The sequence below is a fragment of the Vicia villosa genome, linkage group LG7 (assembly GCF_029867415.1).
Source record: "Vicia villosa cultivar HV-30 ecotype Madison, WI linkage group LG7, Vvil1.0, whole genome shotgun sequence".
Lineage (NCBI taxonomy): Eukaryota > Viridiplantae > Streptophyta > Magnoliopsida > Fabales > Fabaceae > Vicia > Vicia villosa.
Window position 1 is genome coordinate 86,937,941 of NC_081186.1, and position 25,867 is coordinate 86,963,807.

The 25,867-nt window shown below is 37.3% G+C and overlaps 3 protein-coding genes across 4 annotated transcripts; 1 reads left to right on the plus strand and 2 right to left on the minus strand.

Annotated features, from left to right (window-relative positions):
* Window positions 1-586: 586 nt before the first annotated feature.
* Window positions 587-11,265, minus strand: LOC131619592 (uncharacterized). The gene is made up of 8 exons (XM_058890676.1): window positions 11,179-11,265; window positions 10,556-10,712; window positions 3,928-5,880; window positions 3,293-3,681; window positions 2,423-3,152; window positions 1,949-2,112; window positions 1,591-1,713; window positions 587-1,365 (listed from the first exon to the last, which is right to left on the minus strand). The coding sequence occupies exons 1-8, from the start codon at window positions 11,263-11,265 to the stop codon at window positions 619-621; spliced, it is 4,350 nt and encodes a 1,449-aa protein (XP_058746659.1). The 3' UTR covers window positions 587-618.
* Window positions 10,222-16,963, minus strand: LOC131621096 (probable disease resistance protein At1g61310). 2 transcript variants are annotated; one of them, XM_058892308.1, is made up of 2 exons: window positions 16,437-16,963; window positions 10,222-15,323 (listed from the first exon to the last, which is right to left on the minus strand). In XM_058892308.1, exons 1-2 carry the CDS (start codon window positions 16,518-16,520, stop codon window positions 13,992-13,994), a joined length of 1,416 nt encoding a protein of 471 aa, XP_058748291.1. In that variant the 5' UTR covers window positions 16,521-16,963; the 3' UTR covers window positions 10,222-13,991. The 2 variants fall into 2 exon arrangements, with proteins under 2 accessions (XP_058748291.1, XP_058748292.1); XM_058892309.1 differs by lacking the exon at window positions 16,437-16,963 and adding an exon at window positions 15,767-15,841.
* Window positions 16,964-20,897: 3,934 nt separating this feature from the next.
* Window positions 20,898-23,514, plus strand: LOC131617710 (uncharacterized). The gene is made up of 5 exons (XM_058888971.1): window positions 20,898-21,038; window positions 21,118-21,188; window positions 21,315-21,395; window positions 22,260-22,303; window positions 23,177-23,514. The coding sequence occupies exons 1-5, from the start codon at window positions 20,999-21,001 to the stop codon at window positions 23,274-23,276; spliced, it is 336 nt and encodes a 111-aa protein (XP_058744954.1). The 5' UTR covers window positions 20,898-20,998; the 3' UTR covers window positions 23,277-23,514.
* Window positions 23,515-25,867: the final 2,353 nt, after the last annotated feature.

The following is a 25,867-nucleotide window of genomic DNA, read 5'->3' on the forward strand; positions in this document are numbered from 1 at the left end:
GATTTTGCCAATTGAAATGCACAATTAATATTCCATCCTCGACTCGAAAAAAGGACTAATTGGACGTAATATTCATCCTAGTCCTTGAGCATTTGGATACAAGCCGTAATAGCTTGCCTTCGAGTACTTGTCATCTTTGAGGAACTTCGACTCGATTCCTTTCAAACCTCTTTTTTTTCCAAATAAAAACTCAAGCTTTTAAAGTAAAACATTTTTCTCAAATAAAGTGAATGAAAAATGATCTATCCGATGTATATTCCTGTGGTCCCCGAGTACTCTAGGATACAAGTTGTATTGCTTGTCTTTCGAGTACTTGTCATCTTTGAGAAATTTGGGTTCGATTTCAATCAAATTTTTTTCATAAATAAACCGGATGAAAAAGAATCTATTGGATGTATGTCCCTGTGATCTCCTAGTGTTTAGATACAAGTTGTATAACTTGTCTTTCGAACGTTTGTCATCCTCTCAAAACATAATAGCACAATCAAATTTGGGATCAACAGTAATAGCTTGCCTTCGAGTACTATATTAGAATATTGAATCTCTTCAATTTATTGAAGCAGATGACATTCATTTAGCCTATAAACTTAACAATGATTATTTAAAAAGCAATAACCATCAAGAAAAATTTCTTGCAACAGTGTTGTTGTACTGAAACTGACTAAGTAGAGCAGACCATTTATAATCAACCTCAAATATTTGCTGTCGTGCTTTTATTTGAACTTCCACACGTTGAAACTTGTCTTTCTTTACATTCTCCAACTCCATTTTATAGCCTACAGTTTCTTGAATGCATTTCTCCTTTTCCTCTTGAAGATATTCAATTTCTTTCTCCAATTGAATGATCTTTTCCTTTAAAGCAGCTTCCCTCTGTTGAGCTTCATCCAAAAAACTTTTTGCATTGGAAATTTTGGAAGAGAGAGTAACGGCCGCCTCGTCGTGATGAGCTTCAATCGCAGCAAATTTGTCTATGGTAATAAAGGCTTGCTTGAAGGAGCATAGGATGGTTGGGAATTCTGTGTGCATAGTGTCTATTATAGCTCGGAGTTCGTCTGACAGAGCTATATCTTTTAAGGAAAGGTGGGACAAGAAGTTAAGAGCCGTTAGGAGGCGAAGGCTGTTAGTCTCTGAGCTAGCTATGTCCTTTAGAGGTATGCTTAAGGACTCTTCCAGGTCAGAAAGAGCCTTTGCAACTAAGTTATCAGTTGTGATTACTTCATAAACAAAAGGTGTGGTTATTTGGCCTTCATCATCCTCTACCACAGGTTTGAGATCATTGGCCTCTATGACTCCTCCTATGTTTATTGGATGGCCATTGCTTTCTTCATTAATGTAAGTCTCAGTTTGGCTGAAGCTGATTTCATACTGGGAAGAATAAAAATAGAAAAGGCATTATCAGTTAGCCACATCAGTTTTCTGGATAGAAAAGTAAGTTAAAATATGAATGTGATGATCAATGTGATAGTAACAAGTTGATGAAACTTATAGTACTTCAGTTTCTTGATTCTATTTCTGTTGCAAATAATAAATCAGAAACAAGGAAGCACTATTTTGTTGGAGAGGTCACTTGTATACACGAAAGAAACTTACTCGAGGATGTGGACTACATTGAGAGGTAGCTAGTGGGCTTGAATGTGAGCTATCAGATTCAGAATGAATTGACGAAGGTACTATCTCTGAATTCTTTAATGCTGTTCCGTCTTCAGTAACTCTCTGCACAAGAGTAAAAGATTTATAAGTTGTAACTTTGCAGTATACTTACCTTTCCATATTCAAAATATGCTGCAAATCAGTGGGATGCCATTTTAAAAGGAATATGTAATGGTTGGTGAGGATAACTTTCTCCTTTTTGAAGAGAGTTTCTGTTACAGTTTTCTCAAATATAGAAACCCCTTTGTTCTAATATGTCAGGCTTCATAAAGGAGGAAAAATTAAAATAATACTGTACCTCGGTCGAGTTTGGTGAAGAAATGGGTGACAGTTTCTGCTCCTGTGATTGTAATTCTTGTATCTCTTTGTTTTTGTTCTTCGATGTAAGGAACTCATGACCATTTGTTGTTGTGCAACCTATGTCGTGCAGGTGAGGATGGAGATAGAAACCAATTTCGTTGTCTAAAATAACAGATTGTACCGAGTTATAAACTTTGAGAACACAAAAGCAAAAAATAGAATTACAATGACGTATGAAATGATCACAATTTAACATACTCATCAATCTCATTTTATGAGTAGTTTTAAGTAATACACATATCTTAATAAGGTCATGAAATATGGTATGTAATATAGAGTAATAAATATGAGTTTTATGGAAAAAAATTAACCAATACCATGTTTGATATTATAAAGGGAGGAATAATTTAAGACGCCAATATTCCAAATGAGATAGATAATAAAATAGAGGGAGTAGTACATAGCGGCGTACCACAATCATAAGTTTGTAGCATGTCCTCAATAGTAGTTGTTGAAGTTGGTGAGAATTTTGGGCAATTGTGCACCAAAAGACTGGTCAGAGTCTGAAACTCAACAATCCCTTGACATATATTACTGAGGTTTGGCAGTTGCATTAACATTACATGTTTCAGATTTGGAAGCAAAACTTCCACTCTCCCTTCTCTCACACCAGGACTAACTTTAAAAACATGAACTAGACTAGAATCTTGATTGAGGGTTACATATTCCAGTTGTGGAAACTCGTGGGATGTAGGGATATAAAACAAATGCTTCAACTTATTGCAGTGTGTGACAAGAAGAAACTTTAGCTGTGGGAAGCACACTAAAGGATTTGGGACATTTTCATTTTCTTCTTCGTCTTCAATGATTTGCTCCAATTCCTCACACTGTTCTACCACTAGGATCTTCAACAGAGGTATGACTCTCAAAACAGCAACGGAGAATATAGATTTTAGTTTTGGACAATTGCAAATGTGTATTTTGTGAAGATGTTGAAGGGTCACAAAATGTTTGGTACCCATCCATATGTACATTAGCTCTGGCAAATTGACCAATTTAAGGTCTTCTAACCAGGACATCACTTGTTGTCCATTCTCACTTGGGAATCCCTTCATTTGAAAAATGCCTTCAATTTCGGATCCGTTCTCTATAGTAACAGATATTAACTTCCTCTCAATGCTCATGCTTGTTTCTCCTTCATCCTGTAAAAGCATACTAACCATTAGGTCTAATATATCGAACGGTATAAAACAGAATATATCGATTTTATTTTGTGTTTGATGCATACAGAGAAACAAATGCATGTATTAAGAAAGACAATGAGGGAGAAAGAGAGTTGTACTGTTTTGGAACTAAGATCTGAATCACCAAATATATATCTCAACTCAGGAGTGTCTGTGATTTCTATAGCTTCCAATTTCACCAGTCCTCTTGCAAATGTAACAGGCAATATACATTTCAGCAAATGACATCTTATAATACTAATCTTTTTCAAACTTTGGAACATTGACTTATAACTCTGAAAGTCGTGATGATCATCCTCAACTATTTCGCCCCTTCTATTTTTCTGAGCCCTTCCATATGTTACCAGTTGCTTTAAACCATGGCAATCTTGTATCATCAATTCTTCCAATGAAGACAAGGTTTTAGCAGTGGATGCTGTGAACAACGAACCCAGCACGGGACACGATATTAGTGTTAACCTTACAAGGCTAGGGAGACCAAATAATCCTGAAAAGTAGTTGCATAGGAGCAACATCGCGTCCTTGTATATTAGAGATGATCTATGATTAATATTGCATCTACTATATATGTTCATTAAGCAAAGTTTTGAAACTATTGGAATAAGGAGTATTACTTCGATTATTTAAGCATATATGTCATTTCTTTTTTATCCAATTTTTTTGAAACTATTGATACTTCATTGAGCATCAACTTAACGTAAGAGTTACTGAGAGTAAGTGGATGTTTGTGTACCTAAGGGAGTTGCGGTGCCAATATCATCAACGATTCGATCTAGCTGATTGCAGTTTTCTATCTTTAGCGCTTTCAATTGAGGGAGCCCTCCTGCCATACAGGATGAGAAGATACATTTTAATCTTCTACATCCACATATCTCCATTTGTTGAAGATTTTGGAATTGGAGGTTTGTTGATTCTACATCACTCCTACAGAGATACCTGAGCTGAGGTAGATTCTCCAAATACAACATTTCCAAGCATGATGTCGGTGGATCTTTTTCTCCATCAATGGATAATCCTACTAGCTGAAAGATACCTTCTAACTCACAGTTATTGACTCGAACTTCTTTTATATTTTGCACAGTTTGATTTGAAGCTTCATTGATTATCGGATCGTTGTGTAAAGCCATGCAAGTATTGATAGACACCATGAAAAACTCTCCACAGTTTTGCAAATTGAATTGAAGCAAGTTTGGCCACATTAGATAACAATCTTCCGGACAAATGCTATTGATATTCGGCAACATAACAAGAGTAAGCTCTTCCAATGCCAAAAGCTCGATTATCTTGAGTTCATTTTGATTCTGACCATCTTTGTGTGTGCTCAGGCCAAATACATATTTCAACATAATATTACATACAATTTCCAAACACTCCAAATGTACAAGGCCTTGAGCTAAAGTGATTGGGATTATGTATTCCAGCACATCACACTCTCTAACATGAAGCTTTTTCAATTTTGGAAACAACAGTAGTCTGTGATCGTATGCACTAACTATCTCCTCTCTATCATCATCGATTAGTATGTGCTTAAGTGCAGGGCAAGATAATACTTGTAACTTCTCCAGTTGTGCCAGATTTTGAGCAACTGCAAGTGTGAAGAGACATGTTAGCTTTGGACAATGACTTATATATAGGTCTTCTAAATTCCCAAAATGACCACCAAGAGGCATTCGACCATTGTATAAAGCTTTAAAATGCTCCATATGCTCAATTCTTAGCCAATGCAACTTGCAGAAGAGAGTTCCTACCTCCATCAGACAAGTGTCAACCAAACACTCTATCCCCTTAGAATCGCGTATCAAAAGCTCAGTTATATGGTTCATATTTTGAAATATGTCGGGGATAATATTTTTATCACCCCCCTCGATACCTGCTATACACAAGACCTCTGCCTTTTCGGCCAAATTCTTGATCGTGCAATTAGATGTATCCAAATAACTGAGAAACAAAGTTCTGTGACAATTGAGAAACTCTTCTTGGAAACCGGCAAACATGCTTCCTAATTGTATTTGATACCTCTGTAACTCTTGGCGGACAGTAAACTTTTCTAAGAATTCAACTTCCCATTTTGATCTACGGTCAGCAAAGTACAGTTCTTCAAGCTGCGTGTGTCTCCCAATCACTTCAAACGGATTCATTTTCATATCACATTCTGACAAATCCAACAATCTCAAGTTTGTCAATTGTGTAACCACATCAGGTAATTCAAGGAATGAACAATCACACAATGTAAGACTTTCAAGTTTCTTCATATCTCCCACAAATGAGATGTCAACTAAATCCCATTTACTCAAAAGCATGCAACGAAGATTTGTCAATGATTTTAATGACATAGTAGACAATGGCTTTCTCTCCCGACCCTTGTTGTAAAGAAACAAAACTCTGAGCATTCTCATTCCTTTGAAAAATTCATCTGATACTTGTGTATCTGTGTGAATGTGTAGAAAGTCGAGATGGGAACAATCCAAATTTATGGGAAATTTCTCACACCACAGATATCTTAATGGAGTGTGTTCCAAAGTCATAATATCCTTTTCCGAGGCACACTTAATCTTATTCTCTGCAATCCAATGGGCTACATTGCGAACTAAGTCATGCATTTTAACACATTTTCCTTCATCAACATTTAGCAACAAACAAGAACTTATAAGCTTATTTTTAGCCGCACTCACTTCATCCCTAGCCCCTTCATATGAGCGAACTTGTAACACCCATATATAATTACATGCATCAAATCATATAAATATACATGAATCCAAGTATTTGGTACTGAAATACCAATAAGTTCCTAGTCAACACATTATACATATTAATGCCCTAATACAAAAATTCTACACAATGGCATAATACATACAAGATGTTCAAAATAAAATACTAAGAACTAGATCAAACAATGATCTCAAAAGGACTCCACAACGGAAGCTTCGCCATACCAAAAGAACATAAGGAATAAGGGATTAATTGCTTTCTCCTTACCCTTCGCGGAACCTGTAGTACCTGAAATCAATATATAATGGGGTGAGATATAAAATCTCAGTGAGTTCCCTATCCTATGGATCCTCTCGGCTTTACAAGGTTCTAACCTATAAGTCTCAAGTCATAAAAGGAACTAGACCTTGAGCTCTCATACTAACATTATATGGAATCATACTTAGAGTTCAACAACTCAACACAAGATTATTAATCGGAAACCAATACCAAGGCATCCCCATATTCCCGTCCCCTTCTACGTCTAGGAGGTGGCACGAGTCATGAATCCTTTGGAAAAATCTTGACATACGAAATGGATTCGGACTCATGAGCCTTTCCCCATGAATCGTCACTTCACATGGCCCGTACACCATCACAAGTCTCTACCCGTAGGTTCCATTCGTACACAAAAGCGGGAATCAAACCTGCCAAGATTATGTGCCTCTCTGCACGGTGAATGCCTGTTAGCATTCAAAGGAAAAAATAAAGAATAAAGAAAATACTACGGTTCCGATTAATACATCAACAATGGTGATCGCTTCCGCAAACCACTAGGCCTGTTAGCCTTTCATACTTTGGTGACCGCTCACGCAAATCACTAGGCCTGTTAGCCTTTCCTCATAAGATTCCAACACGTATGTCCATATAATGTCTCATCCTAGGTTTTCTTTGTTAAGCTACAAAACCTAACAATTCCTAGTTTTCCTCACTTATCCTTTATTCACATAACAATGAAGTTATTCAACCCTCTTGATATAAACATTTATAACAAGGTATACTAATCCACCTGCAATAGAACTCAGTAACAATTATAGAGTACACAAGCATCATACTAAAAGCATAACGTTCTCAAGAATTCGAACAAAAACCAACCCAAGTACTCAAGCAAATTCCCGATTCTCGATTAAATAATTCTCCCTTTGTTCCCAAAACCTATACTACTAGAAAGTACACGCTTCTAGCTTCCTATCACTTCGAACGGTGATTAAAACAGAATTATGGTTCAAAAGTTACGATCGAAACAGTTTTATCTCATGAAACTAAAGAATTGGCTAAGTAACCTTCAGTTCGCGCCGCGCAACAGCTAGGTCGCGTCGCGAACCTCAGGCAGTGGCAAACCTCACAACATTCTCATAGTGTTCGCGTCGCGAACCCTTGTACGCGCCGCGTACTGATGACAGAACCAAGACCCCTAAAAACCTGCATAGCTCGCGCCGCGTAGCCCCGTTCGCGCCGCGAAGCGCGCGAAAATCAGAAATTCCAGATCTGTTTCTTGCTTTCCCATGGTTTAATCCAACCATCTCCATACTTAAACCTGTTCCAGAATCATACTAAAGCATAGAACAACTTATACATGGTACACTTGGAATATACAACACTAAATCATGAACATTCATGATTTGATTCAAAACCTAGGTTTTCTATAGAAAACCCCAAAATGCATAACTTATGATTTCCATCCATAATCAAAAGCTATAAGTTTCTAACTAGAACCCACCTCGATTATGAGTCGTTGATGTCGAAGATGAGTCGATTCGGCGGAGAAATGATGAAGATCCATGCTTTCCTCTTCACAAGCTCTTTTCTTCCTCTTCTCTTCCTTCTCTCTACTTTATCTCTCTATATTCTTGTGTTGTTGCAATTGTGAGGAAGGGAAAAGAAAGGAAAAGAATATAAGCAACATAACCTTAAGTTAGCACTTATAACTTAAGTGTCCAAAAGTATCTCTAATGTTCCAATTAATAAAACCTCGGTGTCAGCTAATAACATTAGAGCATTTAATTTAATACGGGGTATTACATCCTCCCCCCCTTAAATAGAAATTCGTCCTCGAATTTAAGAATTACCTGAATAGATGAGGGTAAGCATCCCGCATTTCCGATTCAAGCTCCCACATAGCATCACCCGGATGCGTTGCATCCCACTGAACCTTAACAAGAGGAATTTCCTTATTTCGTAACACTTTAGTCTCTCTTCCCACGATACGGCTCGGTAAAGGTTCAAAAGTCAAATCTGATTCTAACTCAACTGCATCTGGTAACACTGGCTGAAAGGGATCGGGAATAAACTTCCGAAGTTGAGACACGTGAAAAACATCATGTATTTCCGATAGAGAAGGTGGTAAAGCTAAACGATAAGCTACTTCACCAATCCTTTCTAGAATCTCATACGGTCCCACGTATCTCAGACTTAACTTTCTCGACTTAAACGGTCCCTTCAACCTCAATCTCGGAGTAACCTTCCAGAATACATGGTCACCTTCTATAAACTCCAAAGGCCTTTTACGGTTACCCGCCTAACTCTTCTGACGATCTTGAGCTCGTTTAACCTTATCACGAATCATTCTAATCTTGTCTGTGGTCTCCTGAAAAACTTCCGGTGTTCTGCATTTTCTCCCATACAATACTTCATAAGGTGTCATACCAATACTCGCGTGATAACTATTATTATACGCAAATTCAACAATGGCAAAAGCTCTTTCCAATTTCCTCTACTTCCAAGCACACAAGCTCTCAACATATCCCCAGGGTTGGTATCGTTCGTTCCGTTTGACCATCCGTTTGAGAGTGGTTCGACGTGCTCAAACATAATTTAGATCCCATCGCTTGCTGAAAAGCTCTCCAAAACCTTGAAGTAAACTTTGGATCTCTATCCGACACAATACTAGAGGGTACACCGTGCAACTTCACAATCTCTGCGATAAACAACCGTGCAATATGACTTGCCTTGTAAGTAGTCTTCACGGCTAAGAAATGTGCAGATTTCGTCAACCGATCTACAATCACCCAAATAGAATCATATCCACCTTGAGTACGAGGTAAACTAACCGCAAAATCCATTGAAATACTATCCCACTTCCATATTGGAATCTCTAGTGGTTGTAACAATCCACATGTTCTTTGATATTCTATCTTTACCTGCTGGCATACTGCATACTCCGATACGTAGCTCGAGTAAACCCTGGTTGAACCAACACCTCTCGTAACTTAGCATCTAACACTTGTGCTTGTTGAATGTCGTTTCTCAAAATAGAATTCACATTCAAGTTTCCCATCAATACTCCATTTTGGGTCCAAACAAATTGAAGGTTGAGATCTCAAAATTTTCCAATAACGCATACTCTAACATCGTCAATTCGGCCCCCCTTTAACACCTTCCGACTCAAAGCATCCGCCACTTTATTTGCTTTGCCTGGACGATACTTCAAGTCAAAATCGTAATCCTTTAAGTATTCCATCCACCGCCTCTGACGCATATTCAACTCCTTCTGGTCGAATAGCTACTATACGCTCTTGTGGTCGCTGAACATTTCAAAATGAATTCCATACAAGTAATGACGCCACACCTTCAAGGTAAAAACAACCGCAGCCAAATCTAAATCATGAGTTGGATAATTCTCCTCGCGGAACTTTAACTGTCGAGATGTGTATACTACCACCTGACCCTCCTGCATCAATAAACCTCCTAACCCTTTTATAAATCTTCTGTAGTAGCCGGCTAAGCCCAAGAAACTTCGGACTTCTGAGACATTGCTCGGTCTCTCCCAATTAATTACCGCTTCGATTTTTGTCGGGTCCACTGCCACACCTCCTTGAGATATAACATGACCAAAAAATCTTACCTCTGTCATCCAAAACTCACACTTGCTTAACTTAGCAAACAATTGATTTCCTTGCAATACCGACAGAACAATCCTCAGGTGTTCATCGTGCTCTTGTGGAGTACGAGAATAAATAAGAATGTCATCCATAAAGACTACCACAAGTTGATCTAAGTAAGGCTGGAATATCCGATTCATATAATCTATGGAAACAGCTGGAGCATTCGCAACACCGAAAGGCATCACCAAGAATTCATAATGACCATAACGGTTCTAAATGCAGTCTTTGGCACATCTGAGTCTTTCACACGGATTTGGTGAAACCTGACCGCAAATCAATCTTCGAGAACACACAGACTCCTTTCAATTGATCTACAGGTCGTTTATCCTTGGTAAAGGGTATTTGTTCTTGATAGTGGCCTTATCCAACTGACGGTAATCAATACATAGCCTCATCCCACCGTCCTTCTACTTTACTAACAACACCGGAGCTCCCCACGGTGAGACACTAGGTCGCACGAAGTGTTTATCCATCAGCTCCTCCAATTCTCTCAATCCAAGTGGTGCCATCCGATACAAAGAAACGGATATAGGAGTCGTTCTCGGTGTCAGGTCAATAGAGAATTCCACTTCCCTTTCTGGAAGGAAGAGAACTGACATCCTCGGGAAAAACATCAGGGAAACCACTAACAGCAATTGTGAAATCTCGAATTGTCACCCGTCTCCTTAGTAAGCACCAACAGAACAAACTCCTCTTTCTCAAACAAGAATTTAATCATGCCTACCGTACCTTCCAGTATAGTAATTAAAACATCTTCCGGAGTAACTTCTCTAGATGGAATAATGATTAGTTTCTCTCCACACCCAATGAATACCGAATTAGCAGAAAGCCAATCCATTCCCAACACAACATCTACTTTCTTAAGTGGTAAACAAATAAGATCAATCTGGAAATTCTACCATCCACAGATAAAACACAATTCTCACACACCACGGTGTCTCGACCACCTCATCCAGGTATGCACTCGACCAGTACCTCTTCCTTGCATTTGATTCCTATTCTGAGGACAATTCCGCACCACATGCCTTTCTTGTCAATTATAAAAACATTTCGCCCTTTCTAAGGTTACACCTTCCAAGGTGATTCTTACCACAACCACGACACACCGGAGGTGCACTAGACCGAGAACCTTACACTTGTTTCCCCTAGAAAACTTGTGACCTAGGCCGAAACTGTTGGCTTGGCCTTCCTCTCTCATTCTGATTCTTCTTTAAATCTTCCTCAGCTTGAACTTTCTTCAAACTGGTCTCAGCCACATAACATTGTCACAACAACTCCGTATAGGTAGTGAACTCCCTCTAGGACACACTATGCGAAATTTCAGCCCTTAAACCAAACAAAAACTGGCCCACCTTCCAACTCTCATCAAGAGCATACCCGGCCTCCCTAGAATAAGCAGCCAGAATTCCAAACTTCTCTGCACAAGTAGCTACCGACATATTCTCCTGCCTTAACTATTGGAACTCCAATTCCTTTTAGTCCTCGGGGAACCAGGAAAATATTTCTCCATAAAAGTGGTCTTGAAATTAACCCACTCCTTAGGTACTTCTTGAATAGTCATCAACGCAGAAGCACTCTTCCACCATCTCATCGCTGGACCTTTTAGAGAATGAGAAGCAACACCACCTTGCCCTCTTCATTACAATGCACGATTTCCAAGATTCCTTCCACATTGGCCACCCACTCGTGTGCCTTAATAGGATCTAATCCGCCATGAAATTCCGGAGGATTCATGCGAATGAAATCCTTATAAGTCGCACCTGCAGCTTCGGGTACAACCACTGGAACATATGACCGCCATTCATCTGTTGCATCTTCTGCAGCATGAACTGATTCTTCTGCTGATGCATCAACTGGGGCCACGGAAATTCTCGCCGCCATACGGTTGATTCACTTGTGGGGGTTGAGTGTGGGGGTCTACCACGAGTCCTGCGTCCGTCCACCATGTTCCTGGAGGTCATGAAAATGGGATTAAGTTGATCAGGCTTAATACCATAGTCATAACACAACAAAATCATGGGAACCCAACACATCTTGGACAGGAAGAAACACTTATAATATCTCATGGCTAGGTCGAGGATACGACCTGCTCTGATACCAACTGTAACACCCATATATAATTACATGCATCAAATCATATAAATATACATGAATCCAAGTATTTGGTACTGAAATACCAATAAGTTCCTAGTCAACACATTATACATATTAATGCCCTAATACAAAAATTCTACACAATGGCATAATACATACAAGATGTTCAAAATAAAATACTAAGAACTAGATCAAACAATGATCTCAAAAGGACTCCACAACGGGAGCTTCGCCATACCAAAAGAACATAAGGAATAAGGGATTAATTGCTTTCTCCTTACCCTTCGCGGAACCTGTAGTACCTGAAATCAATATATAATGGGGTGAGATATAAAATCTCAGTGAGTTCCCTATCCTATGGATCCTCTCGGCTTTACAAGGTTCTAACCTATAAGTCTCAAGTCATAAAAGGAACTAGACCTTGAGCTCTCATACTAACATTATATGGAATCATACTTAGAGTTCAACAACTCAACACAAGATTATTAATCGGAAACCAATACCAAGGCATCCCCATATTCCCGTCCCCTTCTACGTCTAGGAGGTGGCACGAGTCATGAATCCTTTGGAAAAATCTTGACATACGAAATGGATTCGGACTCATGAGCCTTTCCCCATGAATCGTCACTTCACATGGCCCGTACACCATCACAAGTCTCTACCCGTAGGTTCCATTCGTACACAAAAGCGGGAATCAAACCTGCCAAGATTATGTGCCTCTCTGCACGGTGAATGCCTGTTAGCATTCAAAGGAAAAAATAAAGAATAAAGAAAATACTACGGTTCCGATTAATACATCAACAATGGTGATCGCTTCCGCAAACCACTAGGCCTGTTAGCCTTTCATACTTTGGTGACCGCTCACGCAAATCACTAGGCCTGTTAGCCTTTCCTCATAAGATTCCAACACGTATGTCCATATAATGTCTCATCCTAGGTTTTCTTTGTTAAGCTACAAAACCTAACAATTCCTAGTTTTCCTCATTTATCCTTTATTCACATAACAATGAAGTTATTCAACCCTCTTGATATAAACATTTATAACAAGGTATACTAATCCACCTGCAATAGAACTCAGTAACAATTATAGAGTACACAAGCATCATACTAAAAGCATAACGTTCTCAAGAATTCGAACAAAAACCAACCCAAGTACTCAAGCAAATTCCCGATTCTCGATTAAATAATTCTCCCTTTGTTCCCAAAACCTATACTACTAGAAAGTACACGCTTCTAGCTTCCTATCACTTCGAACGGTGATTAAAACAGAATTATGGTTCAAAAGTTACGATCGAAACAGTTTTATCTCATGAAACTAAAGAATTGGCTAAGTAACCTTCAGTTCGCGCCGCGCAACAGCTAGGTCGCGCCGCGAACCTCAGGCAGTGGCAAACCTCACAACATTCTCATAGTGTTCGCGTCGCGAACCCTTGTACGCGCCGCGTACTGATGACAGAACCAAGACCCCTAAAAACCTGCATAGCTCGCGCCGCGTAGCCCCGTTCGCGCCGCGAAGCGCGCGAAAATCAGAAATTCCAGATCTGTTTCTTGCTTTCCCATGGTTTAATCCAACCATCTCCATACTTAAACCTGTTCCAGAATCATACTAAAGCATAGAACAACTTATACATGGTACACTTGGAATATACAACACTAAATCATGAACATTCATGATTTGATTCAAAACCTAGGTTTTCTATAGAAAACCCCAAAATGCATAACTTATGATTTCCATCCATAATCAAAAGCTATAAGTTTCTAACTAGAACCCACCTCGATTATGAGTCGTTGATGTCGAAGATGAGTCGATTCGGCGGAGAAATGATGAAGATCCATGCTTTCCTCTTCACAAGCTCTTTTCTTCCTCTTCTCTTCCTTCTCTCTACTTTATCTCTCTATATTCTTGTGTTGTTGCAATTGTGAGGAAGGGAAAAGAAAGGAAAAGAATATAAGCAACATAACCTTAAGTTAGCACTTATAACTTAAGTGTCCAAAAGTATCTCTAATGTTCCAATTAATAAAACCTCGGTGTCAGCTAATAACATTAGAGCATTTAATTTAATACGGGGTATTACAGAACTTCTCCAACTATGCCTAGCCCTATTGCAGACCTAGTTAAAAACTCCACAGGAATTTCACAATCTTCAGGAAACACAGAACACAACAAGAAAAGTGACTTGGCCTCTTCAGTGTCCAAATTATCATAGCTTAACTGCAAGCACTTGTACGGGTTTTGCAAACCTTTTTCAATATTAACAGGCTTCGAACTTCTCAATCTATCCAATGTGACCTTCCATTCCACCTCAGCCTTGCCTTTCAAGCTGCTAGCCACGGCTACTGTGGCAACAGGCAAACCTTTACATTCATTTGAAATTTCTTTAGCCAAATTCTTTAGAGTATTCCAAGTTCCTTCAGTTATGAGCGATTGCTTTTGGAAAAGATCCCACGTTTCATCGTTGGTTAGTGTTGATAGGGGAATTTTTTTCTGGCAATCCATCAAAGTACAAACTGCTTCAGATCTACTGGTAATGAGAACCTTGCAACCTTTATGATGTTCACTAGAAGGAATCCCAATGGCATCAAAATCTAACATTTGCCACACATCATCTAGAATCACAAGCACCCTATCTTCCTGTGTTAACCTCATGCATAAGCGTTGTGATCTGTCCATTTCGTCTTTTTCTTGCAATTCAAATTCAAGAGAGCCTGCAATTTTTTCTTGGATCCTTTCCACTTCCACAGTACTAGACACAGGCACAAAAAGCACTTGATCAAAAAGATGACCACATCTCTTGCCTACTTCCATTGCAAGCATTGTTTTGCCACAACCCCCCATCCCATATAATCCAATCATAGTAACTTCATCATCTTCAAAAGCACACGTAAGTTCCTCATAAGCAGGTTTTCTACTATCAAACTCCCAGCATTTTTCCGAAGAAAAAAAGCCTCCTGAAAGTGAAACAGGCCATTCAATCTGTATATATTGTCTCCCTTCTTCAATGCACAATTTAAGCTCCTTTTTTTTCTTTGATAACTTCCTGCCTACACGGTATCGCCAAATCCAATTTGGACAGTACCCAAGACAAGACTTCTTTTCCATTTTTGCCATTTGTAGTAATTGATCAACATTGCCTATGACAACGTTAGCATCCTTCAGCCACTTCTCAACAATCTCAGCGGTCTTTCTAGTTTGCTTCTTGGCTCGTGTAACACGTTCTTGGACACTATCTCTTGTTACAGCCAAGTTACCTTCTTCTTTTGAAACATCTTGAACAAAATTGTTGAAGCAGCAGGGATAACTTAATTCACCTATTAAACCGCACGCCAAATCTCTTGAAAGGGATGATGCAAATCCAAAAAGGTAGTCCATTAGTTTAGTGTGGCTTCTTCCTTGTTCTTTGGCCTGAACAAAAGAGAGACAAACATGTCATAATTATTAATTAGAAATGCTACTGCAGAAAAGTGAGACAAACAGAATAGAAAGAAAAATATAATTTATGGTGTTTATGCTTTTTCATCCTTGGGTAAATAAGTGTTTCTTAATCAAATTAATGAAAAATTATTTTAACAGGGATAATTTTTTCTTAAAAGCCTCTAGAGAAAAATCTCCAAATTATTTATATCAAAATAACTTTTATTTTAATCTATAACAAAGGGCCCATATGAATCAAATAATTGTAAACAAACTAGAAGTATATTACTACTTTAATTGAAGAATCAAAAAGGAAAGAATCATTCAAAATAGAAAATTTTGCAAAATCAAACCAAACAAAAAGCTAATTTGCAACTCAGAACATGGTAACTTAGAAACATCAATGATAACAAAAAAAAAGGTGTTATAATAACCTTATTTTGTGAACTTCAGATCAAGCTTGGTACTTTTTTGAAGGGTGCTTCAATTTCTTCAACTCTCAAACTGGATTTTTACAATTAAGAAATAAATAAAATAAACAAAGACTTTGACAAGTATCCTCCCACATACTAACATGTTGACCGGTGAGCATTGACCCTTTGTTTAAATTAACAAGTCTTCTATAGTGTGAGTTGAATTAATTAATTTTGTAAAGTTAATTCTGCTTATATTTAGTAACCCGCTCGGCCACCGCTGTTGCACGTTTAAGACCCTTTTTACCCTGATTTTGAGAAGCTAGAATGTGTAGCTTCTGGCACAAAGTGAAATTCCCCGTGATTTTCAAGTTTCCCAAATACACACTCAGACTAGACATGATTTGGAGGTAAATAATTCATATTTGATTAAATTTATGTAAAACTGAACTAATCAAATAATTTGAGCTTAAAAATCTATTTGAGAATCAATAAATCTTAGTTCATCATACAATTACAAATGCCAATATGGTTAAATTAGAATCCATTCTAAAAACAAAATCAATTTGACACAGAACAAAACATGTCATGGTTATTTTTATACCTATACCTTAACAAACAATTTCAACTCCTTTGAAAGTAGAACCTACCATAAACAGTTAAACACAGAGTGCAGTTTTTGCAAACTTACCAATATTTTTAACCATTGGATCAACATTATTCTCGCGATCATATTATGACCACTCTGAATTGTATCTTTTCCAACCCTAGTCATCCACCGCCGTCATCTCTTTTAGATGCGGCAGCCATTATCGCCGGCGGAGACTTTGGAATCTTGAGGATCAGGAGGATGATTTTTCATAATAATGTTGCTGTAATGGTTCTCTTCTTCCCACCATGTGACGACGGAATCTCTTCTCGTTAGGAATGGTTTTCTCCCCATCTTCCTCTCGGAAAAACTTTACTTGGCATAAGCTATCTGTTTTAATCTCTGTTGCATACGAGGTGTTCGAGAAAATACCAGAGTGAAAGACGAAGCAGAGTTAGAGGGAGAGGGAAAAAATTGTAACAAGTGATGTTTAAAGATGAATAATTTCTATAAGGTTGACACTGAAAATTTGAGTGCAATTCGTGCAACGAAAGATGAATATCTTAGCTATGAGAATGTTTTGAAATCAATGAGTAATAAAACGCTTTTTCCATTACTACTGGCACTGCTTTTAGGTTCCCATTGTTGTTCCATATGTCCTTTACTATCTAAATTTATAAAGTTAACTTTAAATTCTCAAAATAATTTTGTTGTTGAGTCCTTTTCTCAAGCACAAAGTGTATATCTATTTTAATATATTTAGTGCGTTGATGTTGAACATAATTGTCAAACAAGATACAAAGTGTTTATGTTATCATAATAGATCAATTTTGCTTTTGAAATAGGACAATTTAGTCTTATAAACAAACTTCTAATCTTGTATGAATGAGACACTCCATTAGCTACTTCAAAGTTTCAACTTATGCGCCAAATATAGATTATGTATGTTGCCTTTTCGTAGCCTAACTAGAAGTGGACCTTCATGTGTTTGAACATCTAACATATTCTACGTCAATATAAGAGATGATATTTGTGTGTCGGCAAATCTTAACTGAACTCACAAATATCAATGTTCTTAGATTAGATTCTATCACCCAAGTTCAAGAGATTTTTATTTTTCTTAATGATAAGAAAACAAGTGGAAATTAAACTTGTTGGTGCACAATGAATAAAGATGGTGACAAAGAGAATAATAGAATAACGGCGCAAAAGAGATGAGAGAATAAATGTTGTATTCTACTTGCGTTGTTAATAAATGATAGCTACTACAAGACTATTTATAAGAAAAGAAAATCTTGCCACCTAAGCCCTAACAGACTAAACTTAGTGAACAAGTTTAGGGTACAAACAGTACAGTACTACAAAATACTAAAGTACCCTTACTACTAAACAGCTAAGCTAATGGGACCCAGACAGCATCTTCTGGTCAATACTATCTTCTGAGTAACCATCAGAAGATCAGCCCACATCAGAATATCAGAAGCATCTTCTTCTGATTAACAACAACTTCTGAATATTGAATTACTCTTCAATACCATCCCTTAATTCATATTCAGCTAGCCAAAATCTACAACACCAACTCCATCCCTCAAACGGATAAGGTGTTCAGTCTTGACATCCTTCATCATAACATCTGCAAGTTTCTTCTGGTTGCTACAGTGTGCAACTTCTGATACTCCATTTAAAAATGCAGATTTCTCCTTGAAAACCCATCTAACGTTGATGGTTTTCTTCTCCTTTGGAAGCTTAGTTAACTTCCAAGTTTTGTTTCCTTCTAAAGCCTCAAGTTCTTCTTTTATGGCATTCAGCCAGCCTTTCTTCTTGAGTGCTTCTTCAATACCCAATAGTTCAGAATCTCCTTCTGATTCTAGAACCATATCTCCTTCTGGATTTTCTTCAGAAGTTTGATTACCACCAGAAGTTCCACCTTTAGAAGTTGGATCGCCTTCAGAAGCTCTGCCTTCAGAAGTTCCAACTTCATAATCTTTTCTTTCAGAATCATGACCACCGTCAGAAGCTGGACTACCTTCAGAAGCTCCGCCTTCAGAAGTTCCACCTTCAACGTCATGATTAACACCAAAAACATGATCATCTCTAGAAGCTTGTCCTCCAGAACCTATGTCTTCAGATTTTTCCCTTCCAGAAGCATGACCACCACCAGATTCCTGATCATTATCAAAATCTGGATTAGAATCAGATTCACCATCTGACTCATCTTCAGAGTCTCCAGAAGATTCTTCATCTTCTGACTCTAACTCTTCTTCAGAACTTTCAAGTTCTGACTCATCATCAGAAGCAGAATCTTCTTCAGATTCTGACTCATCTTCTGATTCTCCTTCAGACTCAGAATCACCTTCGGATTCTGACTTGTCTTCAGCTTCAGAGTCATCTTCTAACTCTGACTCATCTTCAGAAACCTCAGATTCTGACTCTTCTTCAGAATCTTCAAAGTCATCTTCTGATTCTGAATCATATAAAAATACTCCTTCAGAATATTCAGAGTTATCTTCTTCCCCTTCAGCATCAGAAAATGACAAACTCACAGGTTCCTCATCAGATTCATAAGCCATTAATAGCACAGGTTCATCATCAGAATCTCCTCTGGCTATTTTTGCTTCTTCTTTGTTTGACCAACAATCTTTAGCAAAGTGGCCAAACCTATTACAACAGTAACACTGAACCATTCTCTTGTCATACTTCTCCTTTCCCTTCTGATGTTTCTCCTCATCAGAATAGAAGACTTCTGACTTCTGCGACCTACCATGTTTTTTCAGCTTCTGGTCCTTCTTGACAAAAGAAGCCTTCAGAGCCTGCTCAACTTCCCTCTCAGAAGTTCTTTCAGTCAGACGCAACTCTTGCGCCTCTAGACTACTTTGCAGCTCTTCTATTCTCATGGTGTCCATATCTTTAGAATGTTCAATCGCTACAACAATGTAATCAAATTGAGGAGTAAGTGACCTCAATATCTTCTCTATGATTACTTGTTCAGAAAGAGTTTCTCCACAAGCCTTCATCTCATTAGTGATCACAATCACTCTAGAGATATACTCAGAGACTTTCTCATTGTTCTTCATGTTGAGATTTTCATATTGCTTTCTCAGGGATTGAAGCTTCACCTTCTTTACTGATACGTCACCACCGTAACACCTGACCAGTATATCCCACGCCTCCTTTGACGTCATAGAATCAGCAATCTTCTCAAACACATTCACATCCACACACTGATGGATGAAGAACAACGCCTTTTGGTCTCTCTTCTTCGTCTCTCTCTGCGCTTCTCTTTGTTCTTCCGTTGCATCCGCTGCAACCGGAATATATCCTCCAGTGACAAGATCTAGAACATCTTGAGCACCAAATAATACACGCATTTGAATCATCCATCTATTCCAGTTTTTACCATCAAGAACTGGAAGTTTGGTATTCAAGTTGCTTCCACTCATCTTTAAACTTGTGCAGACAAAAACAGATTTCACTCACACTCACACAGTGTTTCCCAACCCACAAACAATCAAGAAAAAATGTGATTCAACACAACTTTGTTTCCCCGAAACAAAATCAATCACACAGTCACACAAACTCACGTTCACTCGTGTTTCCCTGTGTTTGGAACCGGAGCTCTAGATACCAATTGTTGGTGCACAATGAATAAAGATGGTGACAAAGAGAATAATAGAATAACGGCGCAAAAGAGATGAGAGAATAAATGTTGTATTCTACTTGCGTTGTTAATAAATGATAGCTACTACAAGACTATTTATAAGAAAAGAAAATCTTGCCACCTAAGCCCTAACAGACTAAACTTAGTGAACAAGTTTAGGGTACAAACAGTACAGTACTACAAAATACTAAAGTACCCTTACTACTAAACAGCTAAGCTAATGGGACCCAGACAGCATCTTCTGGTCAATACTATCTTCTGAGTAACCATCAGAAGATCAGCCCACATCAGAATATCAGAAGCATCTTCTTCTGATTAACAACAACTTCTGAATATTGAATTACTCTTCAATAAAACTCGTCTCACCTAAAATACAAAATCCGCTAAAATGTCACAAACTTTATATGTATGTCTTTTAAAAACATTGATGAAAATGAAAAATGAAAGGGTTTTTATTTAATGAGGAATTAAGAAGATTAAGGTTTATTTAAAAATTAGAGTTTGGTGTTTATGCCTTTTTAACTTTATGGAAGATGAGTATAAATATCTTGTTTATAGGGATAAAAAAAATATATACATATTCTATGTAAGCCAAAATAGGTTTAATTGTAACTTTAATCCCCCTATTTTGTTTTTTTCTTGATTTTGATTTCTTTATTTTTAAAAATCACTATTTTAGTTCCTTTTTTAAGTTTTCTGTGCAATTTTCGTCCCCCTATTTTGTTTTTTTTCTGCAAAATTAGTCCATATTCCTGTATCTTTTTCAATAGAAAACTCAAAAGGGGACTAAAATCGTGGTTTTAAAAATGAGGGGACTAAAATCGAGAAAAAGACAAAATAGGGGACCAATAGTTAAGCCAAAAAAATATTTTTATAAAAATTAAAATAATATTTGTTGTATTGAAAAAGTATTACTTCCCCTTCTCAAGAGTCAAGAACCAACCGACTGAACATAGTTGTGTTACTCCTTGGAGAGAAAAAGTAAGAAAACAGTTAAACAAATAAAATGAACCCTCTAATTTGGCACAAAGTCGCTGCGGTTTCAGGTGAATCCCTCAACTGATCTGTATCAATGTCTTTTTCTTCTTCTGTAAAAGTAATTGAATGAGAAATTGAATGAAACAGGTGTAGCAGCACTTGGATTGGGCACTTATGGTGCGCATGCTTTCAAGCCCCAAAACCCTTCTTACAAAGATGTACGTTCCCCCTGCATTTTCCTTTTCCCCCAATTGTGTTTTTTTTTTTAATTTCTATTTCATGATTAAAGCTTCAGTTTTTTGTTTTGTTTTGTTTAATCAGAAATTTTGAATGTATCTCTGAAGGTTTGGCATACAGCATCACTTTACCATTTGGTTCATACTGCCGCATTAGTTTCAGCTCCAATTACAAAAAATCCCAATCTTGTAAGTTCCTTTTTTTTTTTTTTTTTTTTTTTTAATTTTTTGCTTCTCTTCCCTTCTATACCCTTTTAAATGCTATTAGACTATAATTACAATGTATTTGTTTGATTTCGCTTTTGGGGGAGGCATAATTGATTATAGAGATGTAGAATTGGTTTTGACATATTTGAATGTTTTCTAGAAGAATTGATTTTAACATAAAGCTAAACTTTTGAGTTTTTGTCTCTCCAATTTATTTGTTCTAACTCAATTATACATTAAACTCTATCATAAATCACTTTACATTTCAACGAATTGTACGTTAAGTACCGTGGCACAGTAGAAAAAAGCACGGTGATGAGAAGCTTAGTTCTATATTTTCATGGTGAAAATGTCTCAGTGTATGTTTGGTTTAGCTTTTAGACGAGACAAAAGCAATTTTAGAGGTATAGGATTGATTTTGGAAGATTTTGAGGTGTTTGGTTCTTCTAGAGTAGAATTGATTCTACTTCCAGAATAGATTTTACTTGAAGCTAGAATTTATAGCTTTTGAGTTTAAATGTGATTTTTACATTGAAATTTACTGTACAACTCATTTCTACATAAATTTATCAAAACATAAATCATTTTACTTTCAACTCACTTTCAGCTAGAATCAATTCATTCAAAATGAATTTTTTTCACCGCAGAACCAAGCATATGCTCGGGATGCGAAAAATGGTTTGCAAGCATAGTTCTAAACACATTCTTAATTTTATTTGGAATCAATTTTACAAAATCAAATTTTTCATAATTTATCACCGTAGAACCATACAAATGCTAAGTATATGGTGATTGTGAAATGATAATCATCAATTTGTTTTTTCTCTCATCATTTTCTTTATGCAGTTTGGAGGGCTTCTAACTGCTGGAATCTTGGCTTTCTCTGGGACGTAAGTTCTCTTAAAATTCACTTCCAGCTTTTTGTGATGCTCATTTGAAATTTGAGTAGTTGTTTTTCAAGTTGCTTTATTTATCTATTTATACTTTTTTTGAGGGTAAGGGGGTGTGGGATATCAATAGTGGGCACAAGGATTTGAGAGACATATAAAGTTTAATATTTAAGCTATTATTCATGTGAAGAAGGGCGACATCATGTATCTATGCTTAGGAGTTATTTGTGTTGATGATGGTGCTAGATATAATTTCTCTTAACCCCTTACTGAATTAAGGTTTTCCAGGTCCGATTTATTTATTTTTAGATTGAAATCAGTAACTTCAGAGTCAGGGTATCAATCAAGGGGAAGTTAACCATTTTGTTTATAGGACTGCTGCTGGATAGTAGTTATTTTTAGAGCGATGCTCATGTGATATGGTTAAAAATGATGAGAGTGAGACATGTCCATTTTCTCAAGTTATTACCACTCTTCACGTGTCAATATCTTGTCTGTGTTTGCACCGGTGCTTCATAACTTAGTCTTCACAGAAGTTGGGGTCTCCACATTAGGTAGAAAGACAATGTGAACATGGTTTAAGACTCATCTGCTTTTAAGGGGGCAACAACCTATTTGACCATCCATCCTCAAAAACTCTGCTGTTTGGCATCATTGTAGGATATTTCTGATGCTCTTTATTTCACTATCTGTGAGTTGACATCCTTTTGTTTTCTCGCTTTTGCTATTGTTGCATACCCTTTGTCCAATGTATAAGTCAAGCCTATAACAATACCTTGGACCCGTGCTATCTGATTGTTGCGAATAAATATTTGTGAAAATAGAATTTGATTAATCTGCGTTCATCTTTGACGATAACTGTTGAACTTTTAGGTGTTATACGGTTGCATTTCTTGAAGACAGAAAATACTCAACCTTGGCTCCATTTGGCGGCTTTGCATTTATAGCAGCCTGGGGAAGCTTGTTTTTCTGATGACTTCATCGTTTTAGATTGTGCTCCTACAACATCTATCCAATGTTTATTAATAAGAAATTATACTATCAATGTATTTGACAGTTGATTAACCTGCATACCTTATATTTGTAAGTATTTTTGTATTTATCTTGCCAATGGTTCATGATCTTGAAGTCTTTGTATCTACCTATATATTTCACATTTGGTAACATGACTTGTACGCAGTTATCTTTCATTGGATGATGTTCTTGAAATATTTGAAGTTTTCTCTTAATGGTGAGTCATGTGTGTGCACTATTAGTATAAGATTGATTTATAGACTAGCAGTTTACATCCATTTAGCACATATCAATTGAACTACTCCACCCACTCTACTTATATCAATTTAGCTATATAGCATAGGTATAAAATAAAATTTACCTCACCATCACCAACCACACATGAGCTTTTTTACTTAGTGTAGCTCATAGCAAAAATAAAATTTTCTCCCAATAAAAAAATTACAATTAGGCCCTAACACTAGAGCAAACTACCTCACATATATAAAAATTTCATTCTCAGAAGCACAAAAATGTGAGAGAATAAAATAGAGACATAAGAGTGAGAATAATATCTCAAATAGATCCGCCGAGGATTGTTACATGTGGACTCCTACGATAAGAATCTTCCAAAAATTGTTACATGCGACAATTGTTATGATTCATGCCAATATCTGCCATACCACTTTTGTGTTGAGGAAATGAATACTGCTTATCACATTCACAATTCACAATTGAGTAACCATTCGAATAAGTACCAATCTTCCATAACATTTTTGTGTGGAAATGAATACTGTTTATCACATTCACAATCGAGTAACCATTCGAATATGTACCAAGGTCACTCATTATATCAAGGGTTAAATATATAAACCCCCCTGTAATGTTAGCGAGTTTCCATTTTAGATCTTCGTAATATTTTTTTTAATCACCCCCTTAAGTTTTGTAGATTCTCTCACTGGACCCCCCTATTGGTCAAATGTCATGGAATCTTTTGCCACACTTGCCACAAAAGCATTCTTAATACTCACGTGTATTTATTTTTTATTTAATGTTTGATTAGTGGGTATATTACACATTGTTTCTCTCAAATACCCCCTTGCAACATTTAGGGCATTCATCACTCAGAAAACAATGGCGAAGAAGAGTACGAAAAATCGCAGCCAGAGCAATGTTCAGGAAGAAGCTCACGCGAAATCTCAGGTAGGTTTTATTTCTAATAAATGTTGTTAAAACGTGTTACAAAAATTGATGTTGGTTCAATATCAGGAATCAGAGCATTTCAATGTGACGTTTCACCATGGTGGGGAGTTCGTGAGGGTTGCTGACGAAGAAATCATCTACAGAGGAGGTGTTGATACAACCATTACAGATATGCACGTAGCTAGTTGGGGATTGTATAGTATTGTAAAATTCGTTAGTAGGTTAGGGTATAACGAGTGTAGTTTTAGGGTTTGGGCAAAGGTATTAGACATCCAAGACGGATTTATCTTGATTAGAAAGGACGATGATGCAATAGATTTTGCCCTGTATTTTATCTCACTAAATATCACAGGAAATTTGTATGTGGAACACAGTAAAGGTATGGAATTTGATCGTAGTGATAGGGAACCAAATTGTGTGAATGAGGAAAAGGAGTTGGATGCGTTGGAAGATGAAATTGTTGAGGGACTGGATGATAGTGAAGATGAAAGAGAAACCATTCTTGCCGACGGTTTCGATGAAGAAATAGACGTTACTTTGCCTCTAAATGTAGATAACAATCTTAATGGGCTTTTAGTTCAGCCCAATAAGAGCATGGATGATGATGACCAATATCAAAGTGATGAATTGAATAGTGACGATCCAGATAACTCTTGTGATGAAGATAAGCCCAAGTATGACAAGTATATGAAAGAGCACTTTAACAAAGACTTTAAGTTCAAGTCGGGCATGGAATTTAATTCCCTCAATGATTTTCGAGAGGCTATTAGGGAGTGGTAGCGAGGGCTTTTGGCCGACGCTAAAACACTGTTTTCTTGTAGTGGGTCAGTGCTTAATGGGAGAGAGATAACTTTTGTAAAAAATGAGGCCCACAGGGTAAGGGTAATTTGTAAGTCCAAGTGTGGTTTTTTAGTCTTATGTTCCCAGGTGGGCCACCAACAGACCTTTGCTATTAAAACACTTGTAGACAAACATACATGTGCTAGGGTTTTGAACAACAAGTCTGCAAGTTCTAGGTAGGTGGCTAAGCATGTGGTAAAGAGGATGCAAACCTGTGAATCTATCAGAATTAGAGATATTATGCAAGTTATTAGGCAGAATTTTTCAGTTGGTATAAATGTAGCAAGAACATGGAGGGCCAAGTTAATTGCTAATAGGATTATTGAAGGAGATGCTGATAATCAGTGTGCCTCTATATGGAGGTATGTAGCTGAATTAACTAGAGTAAATCCAGGAAATACAACTAAAATCAATGTTGTCAGACCTTGTCCTACCATTCAACCTAGGTTTGGGTCATTCTATTTCTGTTTTGATGGATGTAAGAAAGGGTTTACAAATGGATGCAGACCATTTGTGGGGGTGGAAGGA

Bases quoted from the DNA above. Each gene is read 5' to 3' on its own strand.
- LOC131619592 (XM_058890676.1), bottom strand. From the start codon at position 11,265: ATGTCGGTAGCTACTTGTGCAGAGAAGTTTGGAATTCTGGCTGCTTAT. The intron at 3,153-3,292 runs GTACAACTCTCT...ATGCTTTTACAG, and splicing joins CAGATCTTAGTTCCAAAACA to GATGAAGGAGAAACAAGCAT. The intron at 1,714-1,948 runs GTACAGTATTAT...ACTCTTGTGCAG, and splicing joins CTTCACCAAACTCGACCGAG to AGAGTTACTGAAGACGGAAC.
- LOC131621096 (XM_058892308.1), bottom strand. From the start codon at position 16,520: ATGACTAGGGTTGGAAAAGATACAATTCAGAGTGGTCATAATATGATC. The intron at 15,324-16,436 runs GTAAGTTTGCAA...TCTTTTGTTCAG, and splicing joins TCCAATGGTTAAAAATATTG to GCCAAAGAACAAGGAAGAAG.
- LOC131617710 (XM_058888971.1), top strand. From the start codon at position 20,999: ATGAACCCTCTAATTTGGCACAAAGTCGCTGCGGTTTCAG. The intron at 21,396-22,259 runs GTAAGTTCCTTT...TTCTTTATGCAG, and splicing joins TTACAAAAAATCCCAATCTT to TTTGGAGGGCTTCTAACTGC. The intron at 22,304-23,176 runs GTAAGTTCTCTT...TTGAACTTTTAG, and splicing joins ATCTTGGCTTTCTCTGGGAC to GTGTTATACGGTTGCATTTC.